The sequence below is a fragment of the Astatotilapia calliptera genome, chromosome 23 (assembly GCF_900246225.1).
Source record: "Astatotilapia calliptera chromosome 23, fAstCal1.2, whole genome shotgun sequence".
NCBI classification, from domain to species: Eukaryota; Metazoa; Chordata; class Actinopteri; order Cichliformes; family Cichlidae; genus Astatotilapia; species Astatotilapia calliptera.
The window spans coordinates 40764144-40786594 of NC_039323.1; the positions used below are offsets into that span (position 1 = coordinate 40764144).

Here is a 22451-nt window from a genome sequence, read left to right on the forward strand (position 1 = left end):
TGGCCCCGCCCCTCCCTGAGTCTGGTTCTGCTGGAGGTTTCTTCCTGTTAAAAGGGGAGTTTTCCTTCCCACTGTCTCCAGACTGCTCACTCATAGGGAGTCATATGATTGTTGGGCTTTTTCTCTGTATGTATTATTGTAGGGTCTGCCTAATAACCTAATATTGTTGTGATTTGTCGCTGAGAAAATAAAATTGAATTGAAAATTGAATTGTGAAGGCCACACCAGAAGCCACACAATTGGGAAGTCAGTAACGTCAGACACCAGCATCTTTATTTTAATTTTAATGCACATTTCCACAAACATAAATAACGACACATGTCCCATAAACAATTTCTGGTTAATGTTTTACTGGTGCTGGAGGTCTGTTGGACTGCTGAGGGTAACTGGAGAGAAAATGATGTGTTGTTTTCACTGGACGTTAAGGCGTCTGGGAAGGGATCTCAGACCATTTACATCCTGGGCCATCTGACCTCAGGAAATCACATGATAAGGTGGGGCCAGGTTTCACAATGAGCTCACCCGAAACCCTGGCTGATTAGGACCCACATCCGCTTTCACACCTTGGCTCATGTGATTAGGTAGAGGATCATCAGGGGGTCCTTTGTCCCTCTTTGGGGGGAAACTCCCACTGGTTTTAAGTCTGGGACTCCCCACCATTGACCCTTAGAACTGAAGAAGCTTCTCGGATGAGAGGTGAAACGTCTTCAAGCAACTCAAGAAGTCCAGACGCTTTTCCTTCCAAGCTCCTTAGACTACGATGACCTGGATGACTGAGAACCTTCACAGACTTAAGTATTAAATTAATAGTTGGTTTTCATTCTTTGTTTTTAGATATTTTTTTTCTATTCGTATCCCCTCGTGTATTTAACTGGCCAGTTCAGTCCAATTTACTTTGGGAAATATTTAATCTGAGGTAGGGTTGCACCGATACCGGTATCTGGTATCGGCCTCGATACCACATTTTCTAAAGTACTCGTTAAAAGTTCCCCGATACCGAGGACCGATACCACGGTCTGAGACCTGTCTATGTTTGAGCGGCATGTAAGGGGTTAATCACAGGCGCCGAGTGCCTGCCCCCAGGCCCCGGCTGCATCTCAGAGCTGGGAGAAGGCGAGGTGAGACAAGTCAGCCGTGTGGAACTATTTCAAAGTGAACGAAGACACGAAAACAAAGGCGGACTGCAAATTGTGCTCATCGAAATTGTCCAGAGGAGGCTCTAAAGGTAGCGCATTTAACACAAGTAATTTAATCAAGCACCTAAAATCCCAACACGACAACGAGTACAAAGAGTTTGCCCACGCTTATTTACCCACGCTTATTAGCACAGAGGAGCATAGCTGATGCTAAAGCAGTGGGACGGAAAATAGTTGGGCATTTTAAACATTTAACGCCTTAGCCTACTCCCGCCTCGAGGACATTCAGGGACAGCTCAACCAGCCAATAAAGAGACTGCAGCAGGACGTACAGACACGCTGGAACAGCACGTATTACATGACATCAGTCCTATTTTTCCACATATTAATACATTTATGAATTTTGTGCAGGTATAAAGATCGCTTCTTCTCCAACAACACTGCTCCAGAGGCCAAGCTGCACCTGAAGCAGGAGCTTCTAGAGGTGAGGCAGAGGGGAGTCGGGCAGAAGCTGCAGAACCTCCTGCTAAACTGTTCCTCAAGGCCCAGGCTGCCGCTGGCAGCAGGTGCTGCCATTGAGCTCGACACATACCTCGGAGAGGCCCCAAGCCCTCGTGAAGACAGTCCTCTGAAGTACTGGGGTGTCAACAAAATCAGGTTCCCCACTTTGGCTAAAATAGCCTGTAAATAGCTCTCAGCCCCATGTAGCAGTGTGGACAGTGAAAGGCTTTTTAGCTCAGTGTCACACATTATAGATGAAAACAGAAACAGTCTGACTGCTGATGATGCAGAAAAGCTACTTTTCTTAAAAAACCCTGCCACTCACTGTTTCTCTCCATTTAGTGAGTCATCTTAGACTTGATGTTAATACCTACCTCAGTTGCACTGACTGCCACAGTTCTATGTCAGTGGATGTTGTTAGTTTATTCACATATTGTGCACTAAATGGCAAAGATGTTTATTAATGCCCCTTGTGTTGTCCAAAGCGGCAGAGTTTACAATAAACTGAAAAATACTTGAGTTGCACTGTCACTGTTTACATTTTTTTTATAATTATTTATTCTGTAATATGTTGCATACAACATGCTTTTCATTTTAAATAAATGTTCTTAATTCCAAACCAGTCCCTTGTTTTTTTGTTGTTAAATTATAGGACTAAAGCTGTTACCTGTAAATTTAAATCATGTTTTTATTAAGTACTCGGTATCGGCGAGTACTGAAATGCAAGTACTCGTACTTGTTTCCAAAAAAGTGGTATCGGTGCATCCCTTATCTGAGGTAAACATTTTGCTTTTCATTTGACCCCTGACCTGTCTGCTGTAATGCAGGAGGCAGGTTTATGACCTATACTGCAGCCAGACACCACAGGAAGCCTTCCTCCATGTTTTCTTTACAGTAATTGATTCAGCCAGTTTAAGTCTCCTTTGTTTTTGTGCATTAGATCACTGTGTGGGTTGTGTTGAGTGCTTATGTATTTGTAAGTAGCCATTATGACTTGACTAGTGGTGTTTATCTCTTTTAAGGGTCTAGTATCATCAGTTAATTAGTTTTTACACTTTGCAGGCACTTTGCTGTAAATACAACAACACTGCTGAAAACTCTAATTTAAATAATTACTACTGATGCACCTATCAAATAAACTAACATTTGCATAAGTGTTGAAATGCTGGACTCTTCCTCTCCTAAATCTGTGGCAGAGAAAAAATGCTGCAGGAGTGTTTTTTTTACATGATATGTAAGAAAAATAAGACAAAGAAAGAAACCCTGTGATTTTAATGTGAATGCATTACTGACATCTTATCCAAACACACATTGTGCACACTACTTTATCCCCTATTACAACTGCAGCTTTTATTAGTGCATGTTCACGGGACTTCTGATTCTATAGGGTCTTGACAAAAGTCTCTGCAATCAATTGATTACAATCAAGTGATTCAATTGAAACATGGAAATCAGCATTTCACCATTTTATACTATACATACATGTTTTGCTTTCAAGACTGGACAGGAGTGGCATGTGGGCGGCATTGTAGAGTGTGTTGACAGGAGGAAAACTTACACGCTCAGTAAATCACCCCCGTCACTACCTAAACCTCAAAGTCTGTAAACAGGAAGTGCATCTGCATGAAAGCTTCTGTTTTATATGCAGACAGATGACCTTTTGATGTAAAACCTTTCTCTGTATCTAGAGAAACACTTTAACTATATATTCAACTATATAGTTTAACATTTGGTCCGTAACTATCATTTAAAAACAATAAAAAGGTTTAAAAGAATATACATAGGTGGCTATAAAGACTGCAGGTCAAACATCGTGCAGATACAGAAGGACCTCCTGGGGTCCAAAATGTCGCACTATTACAGAGCAATGCTTACAATAGTCTTGCATGGTTAGCCAGTTAGACAGATGCAAATGTTAAAGTGCTAAAACAGACATGTAAATAAAATACAACATCATGTTAGCAGCTTATTGGTATTAATGTCTCTTAAAGCTCTCCATGACCTAGCTGCATCTTAACTCTCTGAGCTGCCACAGTCTTATAAACCCACCCGCTGTCTCAGGTCAGCTGATCAGCTGTTCCTGAATGTTCCCAGGACTGAGCGTAAACTTAGAGGACATCGTGCTTTTGCTGCAGCATCTCTGAAACTGTGACACGATCTGCCTTTAGAGATTAGACAGGCTTCTTCTCTGCCTGTTCTTAAATCACTCCTGAAAACTCATCTCTTCACCCTGACCTTTGACACCTTGTAAGATGTTGGTTTTTAGTTTGAGTTTTTTAGTTTATTTTTGCTGTTTTATCTTGTTTTGAAATATAGGGCTGTTTACATTTTTTATGTATTATGGTTTTATTTTTTACTGTTATGTTTTATTCTATTGTTCTTAACTCATTTACTGTACAGCACTTTGGTTTTGTCCTGGGTTTTTTAAAGTGCTTTCTCAATAAAGATGGATTGGATTGGACTGGAAGATAAACACTTTAGTTTGCAGTACTGTGGTGAGTTCACAGTAAAGCACTGTGTTGGACTGGCGCACAGTGATTGTGGCGTTCATGGTCAGTGTTAGGTTACCTCAAGTACAGTGGATTCATTTGCATTTAAGCTGATGATGCTTCGATTAAGTCATCAAATTTCACCTTTATATCAGCTCTATAAGCCAATTCTCAGGATACTGTTAGTGTAGGAAATGGAAAGACAACCAAGATATCTGTGAAACGTCTGCTTACATCTTGAATTCAGCTCCGGCGTATGTGGTAAGTTGTTAATGAGTGACTTTAATTTATTATTTGTTCACATGTGGCTATACACTCTACTGAGAATAAGCATACTGTCATGATATGAGTGGATCTTCAAAATAGACATCGAAATAGTTCATGGAGAAAATAAGTATAAAAAGTAAAGATCTTATTAGGAATAATACTTTTTGGATAATTATAACCATCATAAGCAACCGAATCATCTCAACGTGTATTTGCTCAAAAATGTATTTATTACCACAAACATGTATTTAATTATCAACAAAAGGAAAATCAACAGTTTCTAGAACTCCAACAGGGGCAGGACTTGGAGGTACTGGGATTTCAGGAGGCAGCAGAATGGTACACTGGTCAGTGTCATTATTATTGACCTGTGATGGTGGATGGCCTTGGAGGGAGCTGAGAGGTAACTCAGACCTCTTGTCTTCAGGACACGTAAAGCAAACATACTCCTTCTCAGCAGCTGGAGACTTAGAGACATCCCAACTCATCAGCCTCATGCGTTTGGGCATCAAATGTTCCTCTTCATCATTAACAGAAAAAGCAGTAGAATATCTGCGCTTTCTGCAGAGACCTACCTCTGCAGTGGGTGGAGGTCTCGGAGGCAGAGGAACATCGCTAGGACACATGAAAAATGTCACTTCATCATCCAGGGATGAACGATCGTTTTTCAAATCTGGATGAATGATCTTGTCTGTGTCCTTTGCAAGCAGCATCAGCAGGTGGGGATGAAACTGGAACTCATCAGCCTCATGCGTTTGGGCATCAAATGTTCCTCTTCATCATTAACAGAAAAAGCAGTAGAATATCTGCGCTTTCTGCAGAGACCTAACTCTGCAGTGGGTGGAGGCACTGGGATTTCAGGAGGCAGCAGAATGGTACACTGGTCAGTGTCATTATTATTGACCTGTGATGGTGGATGGCCTTGGAGGGAGCTGAGAGGTAACTCAGACCTCTTGTCTTCAGGACACGTAAAGCAAACATACTCCTTCTCAGCAGCTGGAGACTTAGAGACATCCCAACTCATCAGCCTCATGCGTTTGGGCATCAAATGTTCCTCTTCATCATTAACAGAAAAAGCAGTAGAATACCTGCGCTTTCTGCAGAGACCTACCTCTGCAGTGGGTGGAGGTCTCGGAGGCAGAGGAACATCAGTAGGACACATGAAAAATGTCACGTCATCATCCAGGGATGAATGATCGTTTTTCAAATCTGGATGCATGATCTTGTCTGTGTCCTTCGACTGAAAGCTGGCATCAGCAGGTGGTGGACTTAGGAGCTCACATGCAGGTGCACTGATAGGTCGGAACATGAAAGCGGGAACTTCATTGTCCAGAGCACAACGGTCTGCACTGGATGAGCGTGGGAGCTTCTCCTTTGCCTGTGGAGGAGGCAGACTTTGACTTTGTGTTGCAGAGGAACATTCAAGTCATCTGACGTTTTGCTCTGTTACATATTATTATTGTTGTTGTTGGATTTTTCTTTAAAAATTCACACGATTTAATGTTTAGAAACAGACACAGTGAAGGGTAACTTACCACAGCTCGAGCCATTTTAGGCGTCTGTCAAGGCAAAGACGCAGGATTTGGTTTCTCTGTGTAAGATTACAGGACAGTTGTCAGTTTCATTTTCAAGTCAGTTGGATAAATTCATATCAAACTTCTCAAACTGTATCATTAAAGCATTGTTTAGGTGGACAAATATGAAAGATATGAAGATAAAAACAGTAACAGCTGGCAATCAAGGGAAAACAACCTTACGAAAAAGGTCTTAATCATTATTGTTTTAAAGTAAATCTTTCAGTCCTTACTTCAGTGATTGTTTGAAGTCTCTGTGCTTGTTGTCAGTCGCAGATTTGTGTAAAATATTTGCAGTTTGTGCATAAAGTTTGCAGGAGCTCCAAAGTTTGTCTGTTCAATACCAAAGTAATGAGGAGACTGAGTGCAGGTTTGGAATCCTCAGTGACAGAAGAATGCAGCAATGTTTGAATTTGAATTTGTTATTGTTTTATTAACAACAACTACCAGGATCATACCATAGCAACACAGTGATGCCCAATCAAATGTCAGGTACAAGGGATAGCCCACATACACATCCAACAGCACAGTAAAGCAATGGGCACCAATGCCACCAGTCAGGCCTTAAAAATACCTGAGTTATATAACAGCACACTGACAGTGTCTCATCCAAAAATATAAAATGTATAAATACAGTTAATATCATTTTTATTTAAATTTTATTTAATTCTCTTCATATAGTGCCAAACAGATGTCTCAAGTCGTCACTGTTACAACATAGATAAACATGAACATGAAATCCATTATTTAATTCTCTTCCATTCACTCCAGTTCAATTCAATAGCTATATAGATGGATAGACAGATACTGTATTATATACTATATTGATTCCAAATGGAGAATTAATGTGTTATATCACCAGGATAATGAATTCAAGTAGTACAATCTCCAATAAACAGACAACACAGTTCAAGTTCAAAGTGCAATATGTGCAGGATCCAGGCTTTATATTGTAAGATGCAAAATGTTTATATATACATAATATTGTTGAAAAAATAAAGAAAGTTAAAAATCAAAATAAGTTTATTGTCACTGTGGCTGATGTGATTGCAATATGAACCCGGAAGCAGACAAGGGAGAGATGGAACTGAATCTTAACAAAAAAACAAACCATTTATTAGGTTGAAAAACACGAACACAAAACAAGGCCCAGCAAACAGGGGCGGAAACTAAAACTAAAACCTATCCTGGGAATAACTCGGTATGACTATGACAACTATGACAAGAAAACATGAACATGAATCCGAGGAGGTGCATGCGAGAAACTCTGATGAAAAAACATGAACATGAACATGGACCTAAACAGAATCAGGAGATAACCTGAAACCCGGAATAACGTGAACGGAGGAAAACGCACCAACACTGCCCAGAGGAAGACAGCGGACTTAAATACACAGAAGAGAAAGGAGGGAAGTGGAAACACAGCTGACACAAATGAACCTGACACCACAGGGGAAGCAACATGAAACACACTGAACATGGAAACACAACCCTTTCATAATAAAAGACGAAACAAGGAGAGACGTGGACGTGTGATGGGCTGAGTTGCCAAATGGCTGGTAGGCTTTTAGCTAGGCTTTAGCTTCAGCCAAGTGGAAGCTAAATTGGCTAGTCATTCATATGTAAATTAGGTTGTTACCTGAGAATTCTGGAGGGGAGTGGGGGTGTGTGAATGATTGCTGATTTCTAACTGCCAACTGCCTCTTTGTTTGTCTGGGGGGGAGCTGCTAAAAGCGGTGAACTTCCTTTTGTGTTCGTCTTGATGCATTCTCAATCATCCAGGAAATTAAATCTCCAAAAGTCACCAACTTGGAGTGGTTAGTTTCCTGAGCCACAAGGAAACTTGTGTTTCAGTTTGCCATCTTAGGGAGAAGGAGGATCATCATAGTTTTGGTGGTTGTATGAACTTAGAATGCATAAACTAATAATTTGTTTTAATTAAAAAACTTTCCCTCTGTCATTTCCTGAGTGTTTCAAAATAAAAGTCCTCTCTTTCATGTTTTGAATGTGAGGCTGTTTCTGTGATGCCTTCAAATCTGTTTCAGTCTGCAGATTTTTACAGTTCAGACCCAAAGTGACTCAAACATTTACTTAAAAGAGGTTTTTGTTCGTCTGGGTTTTCCTGCTCAGCAGCTCTAAACAGGCAAAAGCAGAAACACACAAACAGAAAGAAACAGGAAAATATGTGTTTCTGTGAACAATGCAGCAGCAAAATGAAAGACCAGAATTTATTTTTAATGATTGACCAGTGTTGGGTAAGTTACTTTAAATTAGTAACTTAGTTACATTACTAGTTACTTCTATCAAAAGTAACTCAGTTACTTCAAGTTACTCGTTACTTTCAAAGTAACTAGTTACTAGGGAAAGTAACTTTGGTTTCACTCAGAATTCTCTTGTTAATGTGTTGCTTCCATAACTTTGCCAGTCTTCTAGCTTGCTTACCTGCCACAAGTGCACTGTGCCACCTACCAATAGAAAGGAAAAGATAATGTGCATATTTCCACGAGAGAAATCCCACGCCTGGACCACCGTTGACCGCCACCATGATTCTAGCCTACGTCACAGCATCATGTGCGCTTTTTACATCCAACACAAGAACTGCAGTCGTGGTGCTTTCGATTGTACTCAGAACTCGGAAATTCTGCCTTCTGAATAGGAAGATGTAGGTAACACCAGACTGCAGATGAGCTGCATACAGGGCTGGACTGGGACAAAAAAATCAGCCTGGGCATTTTGACTAGAGACCGGCCCACCATTATAGCAAAAATCCTAAAGCCTTTGAATGAAAACAAACGCTGCTGTGACAGTGATGCTCACTGTCTTGATGGTGTATATGCATCAATCTATCAATCGTTTGTTGTAAGATTCAGATAATTATTTTTTAAAAGCGAGACATTTTAAATGAGAATAAGAAAGAAAAGTATTTCCTTGTGCCCCCCTTTCCCTGTTAATGCCCTACCTGGCCCCCCTGGCAAAACTTTGCTAGACCCGCCCCTGCACAGTTACCAGCTGTCAGCTACCTAAAAAAGGATGCTGGTGTTATTTGTCTCTCAGAAACAGTTCATAACTTCCCTTCAACTCATTCATGTCACCTAAAAGGTAAACCTGTTTCTCCATCACTGTTCAGCTCTGATGATTCAGTAAGGACATCTCCTGGTTTCATCTTCATGTTTCCCTCTCACCACATAACCAAACCGACATCATGACCAGCAGTTTTTTTGCAGCTGTGGCTCCAGCAAACATCAGCTGATACTAGAAATTAATATGAAATAAATTCTAACAACAGCTGATCAAGCTTAAACGTGCTGCTGTTGTTTAACGTGAACTCCGCTGGTTTCCTCTTTCTGATGCAAAGTGGGCGATAAACAAACAAGAGAGACGATCAGCTGATCATTGATCAGTTTTCATGATTGAAGTAGAAACGGGAGAGGGAGGGGGAGAGAATGAGAGAAGAAGAGGCAGCTGTGCAGCAAAGACACAGAATAAATCCAGCTTTGTGCCTTTTTCATTGTAGCTGAATTACGGGACTAACTGTTCCTTTTCACCTCAATAAGAAATGCGTAATATTTTCTCTGAATACCAGATGAGACGGTTGGCAATTCTAATAACTTATGAACAAAATAAAGTTCAACATCATCAACTTCATAGCACCCACCCAGCTGTATAGAAACTCTGTCATGCTAGCTAGCACGCAGTACGGAAAAAGTCAGAATAACAAAAATAAACTCCACCTAAACTTGGTTTATATCTGACCCAGAGAGACTGCAGGTCATAACTTCTTACCTGAAGTTCAGTTCACACTTGGACCGGCGGCTGCCTCGGGTCTCTTTTCCTTCTGCATCCCCCTTTTCCCTCCTCCACCTGCTGGCTTCCACCACTTGCTAATGTTACTGAATCTGTGGAAGCTCCGCGATAGTCACCACACGAAGTAACGAATAACGAGCCCATCTAAATCCCAGTAACGACTAACGCGTTCCTGATTTTAGCATAATAACTAGTTACCGTGCTCGTTACCACAATAATAACGTAGTTACTGTAACACGTTACTTAATAACGCGTTAGTCCCTACACTGTGATTGACAAAAACATTAAATGATCATGTTTATTTTCACATCAATGTTCCATCGGTCCTTCTTTTAGAATAAGTTTAGAAATTAAAAATAATAATAACACACCAGGAAAAAGCCAACAGCACGAGTCCTGAAAGGCTTAAAGAGAAAATAAACGCACAAAGAATGAAACAAAAAGGCACAAAACCTCAAAACAAGAGTGAATTAAATCTGAGCGACACACAAAGATGCTAAAAGCCCCAAACATGAACCTGTGAGGTCATTAATACCTGTGTGTGTGCATGTTTACATGTCTTTGTGGGGACCAAAATGCCCGTCCCCACAAGTTTGAAGACATTTGTGAGACTCAGAATGTGGTTTTAGTGTCAGGGACAGTCAGGTCAGGGTTAGGCATTCAGTCTTAATGGTTAGAGTAAAAGGCTGAGGAGAGCATGATGTCAAATAGATGTCCCCACAAGGATATGAAAACACAACCGTGTGTGTGTGTTACTGTGAATTTGTGAGACAAGTGAAGATTTCAGAATCAGTGAGAAATGTTTCACTTCCTGTTGGTGAAGAAGAGCAGACTCCTCTTCAGCCACAGAAATGAAGAAGCTTTTATTTTGTCAGCCTGACAAACACGAGCTCAGCCACGAGCAGAGGCGACCCTGCAGAGGTGAAGGTCACAGTCAGAATCAGCGCCAGAGAACCGCACAAGGACGGCCTCATTGGTCACGGCTGAGTTCATTATGTGATGGTAACAAGCTGATTATTACAGAACAGGAAACACACGTCTGCTCATCAAACACCAGCTGCTGCTGCTTTTATCAGTCTGACAACAAAACCTCACAAGAAAGAAGTTTTTGTGAGTTTGCAGCGTTCCTCTAAACTGAAAACTAAAACAGACTGAAAATGGGAACATGCACCCACACTCGAGAGTCAGGCAGCTTAAATGTGTTTGTCTTCATCTGTAGTTACGTTTCATTGGCTGGAAATGTGCTAACTGGAATCATTCACGAGTCCAGATGAACAAAAACAAGTGTTTACTGCTCCACGCTGCACGAATCTGAATCAAAATCACTCAGACGCGCCCACGTAGGCATTCCACTAAAACCATGTGACCACCTTCACCTTTAAACCTGTCGTGAATATAAATTTTAGACTTTTCACTTTATTTTGAAAGAACAGATTTGCAGGAAGTGCGGCTGCTGCAGAAACTCTTCACTTTTCACTGGCTTTAATCTTGAAGGTTTCTCCAGATGTGGAACTTTCATGCTAAACATTCAACATCTGACGACCGTCTCTGTGTAAAACACTGACAAACTCAAACTTTATACGGTAACTGACAGATTTATTCCTCCATTTTCAGGCATTTCACAATGAACTTGGATTAGTTTGATGATTTTATTCACGTTGGTGAATAAAACCAGCCAAGAGGCTAATTCCTGCAGAGGAGGAGGCAGAGTGGAGGAATCTGCAGGTTCTGTCTCTAACACACAACCAGAGCTTCAATCATAACGAGCACATAATAAAACCATGATCCCCCCTTATCGACTCTTTTAGCCTGTTTCCTCTGGATCGAACAGGATCTAACAAACCCCAGCTTCTGCTGGGGCACTGGTCATCATGGGAGGAAAAAGATGGCTGCCGTGTTGCCGTTTCCTGTCTTACACCAGCATTATACTTCCTGTATCTGTGGGTCTGAGTTTTTAATCAGAGGATGAACTTAAAGCTTTCAGTCTGCTCTACAACCCACCACCTATCCACACGTCTGCTAAGTGGACTGGAAATCAGTAAAACTTCTACCAGACTTTAGTAAATATTGCATTAAGATGAGCAGACAGATTTTAATCTCAGCATCATGCACACAGATTTTTCAGGACACTGGAAGAGTTCCTGCCGTGGATTTAGATGTTAGTGTTGTGTGGATGATCCCATTCTGTGATCTTTGTGTTACTAACACTGATGACACCACCGTTATTGGACTCATCTCGGACGGGGATGAGTCTGCCTACAGGAGGGAGGTTGAACGTCTGGTGTCCTGGTGCAGCCACAACAACCTGGTGCTGAATGCCCAGAAGACAGTGGAGATTATTGTGGACTTCAGGACGCACACAGCTCCACTCCCCCCCATCATCCTGTCTGACACCCCCATCACCTCTGTGGACTCATTCCGCTTCCTGGGTACCACCATCACCCAGGACCTGAAGTGGGAGCCCACCATCACCTCCGTCATTAAGAAAGCCCAGCAGAGGATGTACTTCCTGAGGCAGCTGAAGAAATTCAACCTGCCAACACGGACGATGATGCAATTCTACACTGCAATCATCGAGTCCATCCTCACCTCCTCCATCACTGTGTGGTACGCTGGAGCCACTGTCAGGGACAAACAGAGACTGCAGCGTGTTGTGCACTCTGCTGAGAAGGTGATTGGCTGCAGACTCCCATCTCTGCAGGACCTGTACACCTCCAGGACACTGGGGCGTGCAGCTCGGATCTCAGCTGACCCTTCTCACCCTGGACACAGTCTGTTTGACCTGCTCCCCTCAGGCAGGAGGCTCCGGTCCATTCGCACCAGAACCTCTCGCCATAAGAACAGTTTCTTCCCCTCTGCTGTCGGACACATGAACAATAACCGTATGACTGTTCCCACCACTAACACCCTACGCTGTGTTCACTGCATCATTCCATGTTTGGCACTGATCACCACCTGCACTCATGTATATATCATGTATATATCTATCTACTTAGCACTTTTAATTCTTATTCTTATTTTTATTTTCGTGTCTATTTAAGCGTAATTTATGACAGTATGTTTGCACTGAAGCACCGCAGCAATTTCCTAATGTTGTAAACCTGCTCAACATTTGGCAATAAAACCCTTTCTGATTCTGATTCTGATGCTTTTACACTTTAGGACCCTCGAGACCTCTGCTGCTCAGCCGTCCTGATCGCTGCCTCCACTTTAACCAGAGGCTGTAACCTCTGATCATTTCACCTGCACCGGCAGTAAAACTCTTCTCCACAACCAAACGTGCCATAAACCCATCACAGCTTCATCATCAGCTCAGTCTCAGCAACATGCAGACGACCGAGCAGCAGAAACTCTGCAGGGAACGTCTGAAGTCTGTTCTTCAGTTTTCCCAGCTCACTGTTTATTGAACATGAGACAGAAAAATAATTTCACCTTTAATGTGAAACTTTTATCGCCTGTGACATGTTTGCAGGAAGTTTACATGCTGTGATTTAGTGTCACAGCCATAAATATCACACAAGGTAAAAACTACAAGTCCCAGCATCCTCTGTGTTTAGGGAGGAGCAGTGAAAGTGAAAGTGTTGATCCTCCGTTCAGAGCAGCAGGAGGAGGAAGGTGGAGCTGATGCAGGTGAGTGTTAACATGAATATGTTTCTTCTTATGACATAAAATAATTCCACGCTGTTCGTGTCTGTGGGTGAAACGTGAGGCCGGTCGGCTCCTCTGAGCGCTGGTTTCCTGTAAGTAGAGAGGAAGTGAGTTTAGCTGAGAGAGCAGGAGGAGAGTGAGAGCTGTGCTGAGGCAGCTGAGTGTTAACACCGCTCTGACATTACTGTGTCTCTGTGGCGGGAACAACAGGCTCCGTCAGTGGAGGCAAAAATAATCAGACTTTGGTTTTTCAAAGGAAACTACTTTATGTTGGGAGAAGCCGTGTGCTCATTGGATAACGACTTGTCAATCTCAAGTTATTAGCCAATGAGCGCGCAGGTTCACAGTAAGACCCGCCCTTATCACGACAAAAAAAATGTCGACAGAAACTCCTTTCAGGCTGACTTTAAACTGTTTGAGCCACTTCCTGTTCTCAGTCCCGGCGTCCTGATCACCGAGGTTTCTGTTGCTCTGATGTCTGATATTGATTATATTGGTAAACAGGCTGTAGGCAGAAACATCAGGTCTGATCTGAAAATCCCTTCAGAAACAAACTTTAAGAGTTTTATGTCCGTGTGAGGCCGCACGCTGATTGGATAACCACCTGTCAGTCTCAAGTTATTAGCCAATGAGCGCGCAGATTCACAGTAAGACCTTAACACAGCATTTTTTTAAAAACTAAAACATCGACAGTAAAACTGTAACGTGTCCTGTGATCTATAAACACTCTGTGATGAATAATCTGAAGTCATTTTGAGCCTGACAGTAGTTTCCTGTCACAGAGCAGAAGCTGCAGGCAGTTTTTGGCACCTTTATATTTAATTTATTCCAAAATAAATCAATAAAGTTAGAAAAGAACTCTCAGTGACATTAAAAATCTATTTTTAAAGACAGATGTGACCAAGTGCAACAAATATAAGATGAGATGTTTACAGATATTTGAAGTATTGATCATATGTAGAACACAGAGCAGGTCCAATAACAGAGTCATGCTGCTCACAAACAGCAGTTTGGTTTCATGAGCTCACTTCCTGCAGTGATCCTCAGCTTCTCTCCAAAGGAGCCGTAACATGTGGGCTCCTCACCATGATGATGATCCCAAACACACTGAGTTCCTTCATCCACCTGATCATGTACTTATTAAATAATGTGATGGTTTTGGTGTTTTTTAAAGACTTTGAGCCTCTAAAATAACTGGTTTGGACTTTAGGGCCAAAGCTCCAACATTAGAAAGCCGTCAGTGTGATGCTTCCAGTACAACAGCACCTCTGAGTGTGTGTGTTTACCTCTCAGACTAACTCCACCCTGACATCAAGAAGATGGAGGAAGAGGACGGAGCAGCATCCAGCTGTGTGTCTGTGAGGAGTGACGGAGTTACACAAACACCTCCACCTTACAGTCATGGACCTGCAGCAACAATGTAAGAACACTACTAACTTTATTAGTCATTTCAACATAACCATGACAGAATCATTGATCTGTGATTGGTTCAAACTGTTTGATCTGAGTTTGATTTTTATTGACTTGTTTTCTTGCTAAGATCTGAACTCTGTAAGTTTAAGTGAAGTCAGTGCAGCAGAATCAGAGAGAAGAGCTGAGAACAAACTGAGTTCATTCAGAGACAGAAAAAACTGGCTGATGATTGGCTGACCTGTCAGCGTTATGAGGCAGACACAATATCACAGAGGGATCAGCTGATCATATGGCTGTCAGAGAGAACTGATCAGTTATTGATGTTTGTGTTTGCAGAGGTCAGAGGTCACAGTCTCCAGTATCCAGCTGTGTGTCTGTGAGGAGTGACTGGTCCAAAGAAAAACTTCCTCCAAACTTCAGTCATGAACCTGCAGCAACAGTGTTCTTCAATCATGGAGCTCAGCTGACCATGTAAGAGATCTGCTGACTCAGAGTTCAAAGGTTGTTTCTATAAATGTTCTGCCAGTGACATCATAACTTAACCTAACACTGGTCTGTGTATGAAGTATCATTTAGTGGCAGTTGTTAAAGTTGTATAATGATGATGCTAGTTTGGGGTGTATTTTCCTGCTGATGCAAATGCATCTACTTTGCCCTTTGTCTGGTGCTTTGGACAAAGACGTCCAATGAAACTCAGAACAACACAGTTTGCACCACCAGCAGGCAGAGGAAGTGGCTGACATCCAGAAATCCTACCAGTGGCTGAACAAAGCTGGACTGAAAGACAGCACAGAGGCACTAATCATGGCAGCACAGGAACAAGCTCCGAGCACAAGACCCATAGAGCCCGGGGTCTACATGGCTCTTTTTGGGGGGGTTGTGTTGTATTAATAGTGACTTTGTTTCTTTGGACCAAAATCTTTTGTTTTTCAGTTCAGTTGCAACATTGACTAACACTAATGCAGGGGTCGGCAACCTGCGGCTCTTTAGTCCTTACAGTGCGGCTCCTCGTGGTTTGGGAAAATAAATTAGAAGTATTTAGCTGAAGTGTATTTTATTTATGTTCTTTTTTAACTTGTAGTTCTAAATTGGAAGATTATTGTGATATTGAAATATAAAAAGAAAATTATATTTTTTATTTTTTCATCGTTCAAATAAGCGTCACACTCGCGGAAGCCGGTGTACCCGCCGAAACGCCGTGCATTTATCGAGACTTTCAGCCCCAGGTAGGCCAATTATGGAGCTTCGGATCCACATTATGTCAGCAGCTGTTCTCCACCGTGAACTATGTTAAAAACAAACACCGCTCACGCCTCACAGACGACAGCTTACAGTCCTGTAAAGATGAAAGTGACTTCGTACAGCCCCGACCTGCAGACGCTGTGCGCAGAGGTTCAGGAGCAGAAGTCCCGTTGTAAACATATCACGGCAGACCCGACGATGTTTGCATGAACTCGCTTTTCAGCTTCTCTTTATTGACCACTTTTCACACACGGTTGCTGTACGCACACAGCCGGCTGTAGCTTTGCAGCTCACAGCCCGACACACACCAACACAACAGCACAGACGTTAAGGCGGCGAGGCGTGATTGCGGGTGCCGCTCAGGTGCGTCCGCCTCCCCTGCAGCGGCGCTGCAGACCACGCCCCGCCACACACATTAACCAGGTAAAATACATATTTAGGTAGAATTTTGCAAATATCTATTTTTCATCTTTCAGCAGCATAGAGCTTTTTTTCCAATTATTTTTTAAAAGTCAGGTCAAGGCTCCAAAAGCCCAAAGGAGATATAAGGGTGGCGGCTCACAGCAGTTTTTGTTTGCTACATCATTTTAGTTCAGCTGGGTGTCTTTCCTTTGGTTATATTTCTTTAAGAGTTCAAATGTGTTCATTACATAAATAACATGTAATTTTCTCTGTAGCACTTCATGGATTTCATAAGCAACACACCTTAGTTGTTCACACAAAGCATAAAGGTAAAAAACAGTATATACAGTGTTATCTTCATTCTAGACGTCAAAAAGTATTTGTGGCTCCCAGTGTTTTCTTTTGCGTGGAAACTGGCTCCAAATGGCTCTTTGGGTCCTGAAGGTTGCTGACCCCTGACCTAATGGTATATTTTTTTTAGCTGGATCGTTCTATAAAAACATGAATCAAATCTGAGAAAAGTTTCCACCTGACCTGTTGAATGTTATTGAAGCCAGAAGTTTGCCTTCATACTGTGTTTCTTGCATGCCTTTTGTGGTGTACTAATTGATGTGAAATGAATGCAATGTGGTTGTGTTTGCAGAGGTCAGCGGTCACAGTCTCCAGCATCCAGCTGTGTGTCTGTGAGGAGTGACTCGTCCAAAGAAAAAGATCCTCCACAACTTCAGTCATGAACCTGCACCAACAGTGAACTTCAATCATGGAGCTCAGCTGACCATGTAAGAGAGCTGCTAAGTCAGAGTTCAAAGGTTGTTTCTATAAATGTGTTCTACCAGTGACATCATAAATGATTCCTAATGGTGGTCCGGGTACGATAATGCTAGTATCAATCGTAGTAGTAATGCAATCCAAGGTAATGATTTCTTCTCTGTTGCTGTGAACGTCTCTGCAGCCGTCTGTACTCTAATCTGAGACAACTATTACTGACAGAAACCATCACATCATCCAGTTTGTGTGTTTGCAGCTGCTTAAAAGATTTTAAACAGAGATTAATCAGTAATTCATGTGATGTGTTTGTGTTTGCAGAGGTCAGAGGTCACAGTCTCCAGTATCCAGCTGTGTGTCTGTGAGGAGTGACTGGTCCAAAGAGAGACCTCCAAATTTCAGTGATGAACCTGCACCAACAATGTTCTTCAATCATGGAGCTCAGCTGACCATGTAAGAGAGCTGCTGACTCATTTACGGGTGTTTGAAATTCTGTGACCACTTTGTAATTTTAGTTTATATTTTTAAAAGTGTTTTTATTTGTAGTTGCCTGTATTTTTATTACACTGTGTGTAACGTGGTGGTTTGTGCTGTTTGGGATCGTTTTGGTGTATTTGTGTCAGAACATCAGATAAATGATTTCATCACATTTTAAAAGAAAGTATCAGGATAATAATCTGAACTGAGTCATCAGAAATAGAAAGATGGTCTCAACAGGCCACTGAGCTGATCTCCAAAGAAATGCAGAAGATTGAAGAGTCCGAGGCTGTTTATTTGTCACAGGCATCGTCATACACGTACAACACAGTGAAATGTGCTGAGCTGCTCCTGTGACTGGACAAAACATTAGAAACAATCATTAAATGAAATAATGAAACATTGTGCAGATGTAATGTTAAAGTGCTTTGTGCCACATTAGCACAGCATGTACTGACAGAGCAGTGCAAGCAGAACAAAGCAAATGAGCAAAGTGATGTAAACAGAGTAACTGAACAGAGTGAGCAGAGTAATATCAGCAGTAATGAAGCAGCAGGATCAGTGTAGCAGCGTGTGACGTCATAATGAATCAGGTATGATCTGAAATATGACAGTGAGACAAGAACATGATGTAAGGTCCTGTTTAAACCCTGATGGTGATGCTATGAGGGGAGCATGTTCTGATTTAGGACTTGGATGGTCTGAGGATAGAAGCTCCTCTCTGTTTGTGTCCTGATGGTGCAGAAGCTTCTGCCTGATTGTAGAAGGAGCTGAAGCCAGCATCATCCCAGAGGTGAAGCTCCTCTGTGTGCAGACCTGAGGTCAGATTCCTCCAGGCTGATGTTCAGGATCTACAGAAACGTGTGGTTGTAGTTATTGCTGCACTGTGTGCTGACAGCAGATACTCAGAACAAAGCGCTGCACACGTGTTCTTTACAAACATCTGTACATATAAAATATGGATCATGGCAGTGAATGAACACGTTTCTGTCATTTGTTTCATTGGCTTCTTTTTTCTGCCTGTGTTCATGTGATTAATGTCTAACACATAAACAGGTTTGTAATCAAACATCACATCATCAGGGAGGCATCATGAAACAAAGTTACTGCTGGAGGCTGAACTCAATTTGGTGGCAATGTTCAAAAATATCACTCAGATCATTTCAAAGCTTTTAGTTCTTCTTCTTCACTTCTGTAAAATAATAGAAAGGAAATCAGAACCCAGAAGTTCACTTCCTGATGACTGAACTCTTTCAAAATAAAGCTGAAAGCTCTGAATGTGACACCGCTGCTCCACCACAGTTTTTAGAGGAGGTCAAAGGTCAGTTCAGAGTGATGGATCCCAAACTTCCAGTACATCCAGTGAAGGACATAATCAGCTCTGTGATGAAGGCTTTTACTGTGGAGTTTGTAGGCTGATCACTCTGTGTTTAATAAGACAGGCAGGAACAGCAAAGGAAACTTGGATTCTGAACTCAAACACAAGTTTCTCCACTTTGACTTTTCTCTGTGACCATCAGAGCTTCTGCACAGTGTCATCAAATCTGGATGTTTGTCACTGACAGTCAATGATTTTAGTGATAAAGAAATGTGTTCACAGAGGGAGGAAGAGGAAGAGGAGTGGTGTCTGTGAGGAGGAGCAGCTGTCCTGCTGTGCTTTGTGTCAGGACGTCCTGAAGGATCCAGTCTCTACCAGCTGTGGACACTGGTTCTGCAGACAGTGCATCTCCTCATACTGGGACCAGTCTGCTTCATCAGGAGACTGGTCCTGTCCCCAGTGTGGAGAAAGATCCAGAAGCAGAGCTGGACTGCAGACAGCCAGTCAGAGCAGCTGTGTACAAAGTAAGACTGAACATCTGTCTGCTGATGGACTCATTTCTGAAAACTGGACTTCTTGTTGTTGTTCAGACATTGAAGAGTTTTCTTTCTGTTTTTCTTTCTTTCAGCAGATGTTGGTCTGCAGGAGGTTTTAGATGAACATAAGATCAGTCTGAGGAGGAGATGTGAACGTGTGACTGAAGGAAGTGATGAAACAGGAAGTAGAACCCTCCTCAACAGGATCTACACTGAGCTCTACATCACAGAGGGACAGAGTGAAGAGGTTCATAGCCAACATGAGGTGAGGCAGCTGGAGACAGCTTCCAAGATGGACGCCCTCCATGACACTCCAATCAGGTGCCAGGACATCTTTAAAGCCTTACCTGACCAACAGAGACCCATCAGAGTGGTTCTGACCAACGGCGTGGCTGGTGTTGGAAAAACCTTCTCAGTGCAGAAGTTCACTCTGGACTGGGCAGAGGGCTTGGAGAACCAACATGTCAGTGTGGTGGTTCTGCTTTCATTCAGGGAGCTGAACCTGATCAGAGAGGAGCAGTACAGTCTTCTGGAGCTGCTCCATGTTTTCCATCCAACATTACAGAAGGTCACAGCAGAGAAGCTGGCTGTCTCTCAGCTTTTGTTCATCTTTGACGGCCTGGATGAAAGCAGACTTTCATTGGATTTCACCAACAGGAAGCTGCTGTCTGATGTCACACAGAAGTCATCAGTCAGCCAGCTGCTGACAAACCTCATCCAGGGGAATCTGCTTCCCTCGGCTCTCGTCTGGATAACTTCCCGACCTGCAGCAGCCAATCAGATCCCTCCTACATGTGTTGACAGGCTAACAGAAGTACGAGGCTTCACTGACGCCCAGAAGGAGGAGTACTTCAGGAGGAGATTCAGTGATGAAGAGCTGTCCAGCAGAATCATCTCCCACATGAAGACATCCAGGAGCCTCCACATCATGTGTAGAATCCCAGTCTTCTGCTGGATCACTGCTACAGTTCTGGAGCACATGTTGACTACAGAGCAGAGAGGAGAGCTGCCCAAGACCCTGACTGACATGTACTCACACTTCCTGCTGGTTCAGACAAAGAGGAAGAAGAACAAGTACCACGAGGGACATGAGACGAGTCCACAGGAGCTGACGGAGGCTGACAGGGAAGTTCTTCTGAAGCTGGGGAGGCTGGCGTTTGAACATCTGGAGAAAGGAAACATCATGTTCTACCAAGAAGACCTGGAGCAGTGTGGTCTGGATGTGACAGAGGCCTCGGTGTACTCAGGAGTTTGTACAGAGATCTTCAAAAGAGAGTGTGTGATCTTCCAGAAACCAGTCTACTGCTTTGTTCATCTGAGCATCCAGGAGTTTCTGGCTGCAGTCTACATGTTCCACTGTTTCACCAACAGGAAGTCAGAGGTGCTGAAGGACTTCCTGGGAAAAAAATACAAAGAGTCATCTCTGGATGATTTCCTTAAACGAGCCATGGAGAAATCCCTCCAGAGTAAAAATGGCCACCTGGACCTGTTTGTCCGCTTCCTTCATGGCCTCTGTCTGGAGTCCAACCAGAGACTCTTAGGAGGTCTGCTGGGTCAGACAGAGAACAGTCCAGAAACCATCCAGAGAGTCATCAAGAACCTGAAGAATAACAAGAAGTTTAAATCCTGTCCTGACAGAAGCATCAACATCTTCCACTGTCTGATGGAGATGAACGACCTCTCAGTACATCAGGAGATCCAAGAGTTCCTGAAGTCAAAGCAAAGGTCAAAGGAACTCTCTATGATCCACTGCTCAGCTCTGGCCTTCATGCTGCAGATGTCAGAGGAGGTTCTGGATGAGTTTGACCTGCAGAAGTACAAAGCTTCAAAGGAGGGACGACTGAGACTGATTCCAGCTGTGAGGAACTGCAGAAAGGCTCGGTGAGTCCAGATGTGATCATTACATCATTGATCAGTGTCGGTTAATAGTTTAATGTTTAAATTAAAAACACAGTCGTTGGTTATAAAGTGCTTTACAAACACCAACATTACGGCTAACAGCTGGATTCTCCTGTTTCAGTGCAGCTAGCCAAACAACAAAGAGCCACTTGCTGCTAAAGACAGAGTGAAAGTGGACGGTATATCCTCCATTCTTCATGTAAAACACATGCAGTGAATTGTAATGCACCATCTGTGTTTCCCTTTATGCAGTTTTCTCTTTATGGTAGACTTGGATATTTAAATGTTTCCCTCCTGGAGAGTCTTGTTCACTTGATTAGTTTTTGTGAAGGGGATTCTCCTCACCCCATCTCCAAGGGAGACACCAGCTACCCTTCAGAGAAAATTTATTTGCCCCACTTGTAACCACGATCTGGTTCTTCCAGTCACTGCCCACAGCTCGTGACCATAGGTGAGGGCAGGGACGTAGATCGACCGGTAAATTTAGAGCTTTGCTGTCAGGCTCAGCTCTCTCTCTCTTCACCACGACAGACCGGTACAGCGTCTACCTCACTGTTACCGCAGCAACAGTCTGTCTGTTGATTCCTGCTCCCCTCCCCCTTCTTTACACGACCCTGAGATACTCAGACTCCTCCACCTGGGGCAGGAACTTGTCTCTGACCCAGAGTGGGCACTCCACCCTTTCCCAGCTGAGGACCATGGCCTCAGATGCTGATCCTCATTCACACGGCTTCACACTCTGCTGAGAACAGCTCCACTGTGAGCTGCAGGCCATCACCTGATGAAGCCAACAGAACCACATCCTCTGTAAAAACAGAGACGAGACTCTGACACCACACAAGTGGAATATAAGGTCAGAGGTCAGCTAATACCTAATATGGTAATCCTGAGCTAACAGGAAAGGGAAATGCAGTGAAGAAATGGATTTTCAAATGAGGAGTGGAATCACCATTTTAAATGTACAAAGTAAATCCTTGATT

The 22451-nt window shown here is 42.8% G+C and overlaps 2 protein-coding genes and 1 pseudogene across 5 annotated transcripts in view; 2 read left to right on the forward strand and 1 right to left on the reverse strand.

Moving 5' to 3' along the window:
* LOC113016965 (protein NLRC3-like) overlaps positions 1-21472 on the forward strand; it is a 66896-nt pseudogene extending 45424 nt beyond the window's left edge.
* The window catches only part of LOC113016964 (NACHT, LRR and PYD domains-containing protein 12-like), a 184310-nt gene that overhangs the window by 127606 nt on the left and 34253 nt on the right, over positions 1-22451 (forward strand). The window lies entirely within an intron of this gene.
* LOC113016967 (uncharacterized) lies at positions 4617-6535 on the reverse strand. 4 transcript variants are annotated; one of them, XM_026160216.1, is made up of 4 exons: positions 6201-6535; positions 5929-5984; positions 5140-5771; positions 4617-4885 (listed from the first exon to the last, which is right to left on the reverse strand). In XM_026160216.1, exons 2-4 carry the CDS (start codon positions 5941-5943, stop codon positions 4642-4644), a joined length of 891 nt encoding a protein of 296 aa, XP_026016001.1. In that variant the 5' UTR covers positions 5944-5984; positions 6201-6535; the 3' UTR covers positions 4617-4641. The 4 variants fall into 4 exon arrangements, with proteins under 4 accessions (XP_026016001.1, XP_026016002.1, XP_026016003.1 ...); XM_026160217.1 differs by lacking the exon at positions 6201-6535 and having other exon boundaries at positions 5140-5218; positions 5501-5771; positions 5929-6194; XM_026160218.1 differs by lacking the exon at positions 6201-6535 and having other exon boundaries at positions 4617-4713; positions 5250-5771; positions 5929-6194.

Bases quoted from the DNA above. Each gene is read 5' to 3' on its own strand.
- LOC113016967 (XM_026160216.1), bottom strand. The intron at 4,886-5,139 runs GCTGATGAGTTC...CAAACGCATGAG, and splicing joins TTGATGCCCAAACGCATGAG to GCTGATGAGTTGGGATGTCT.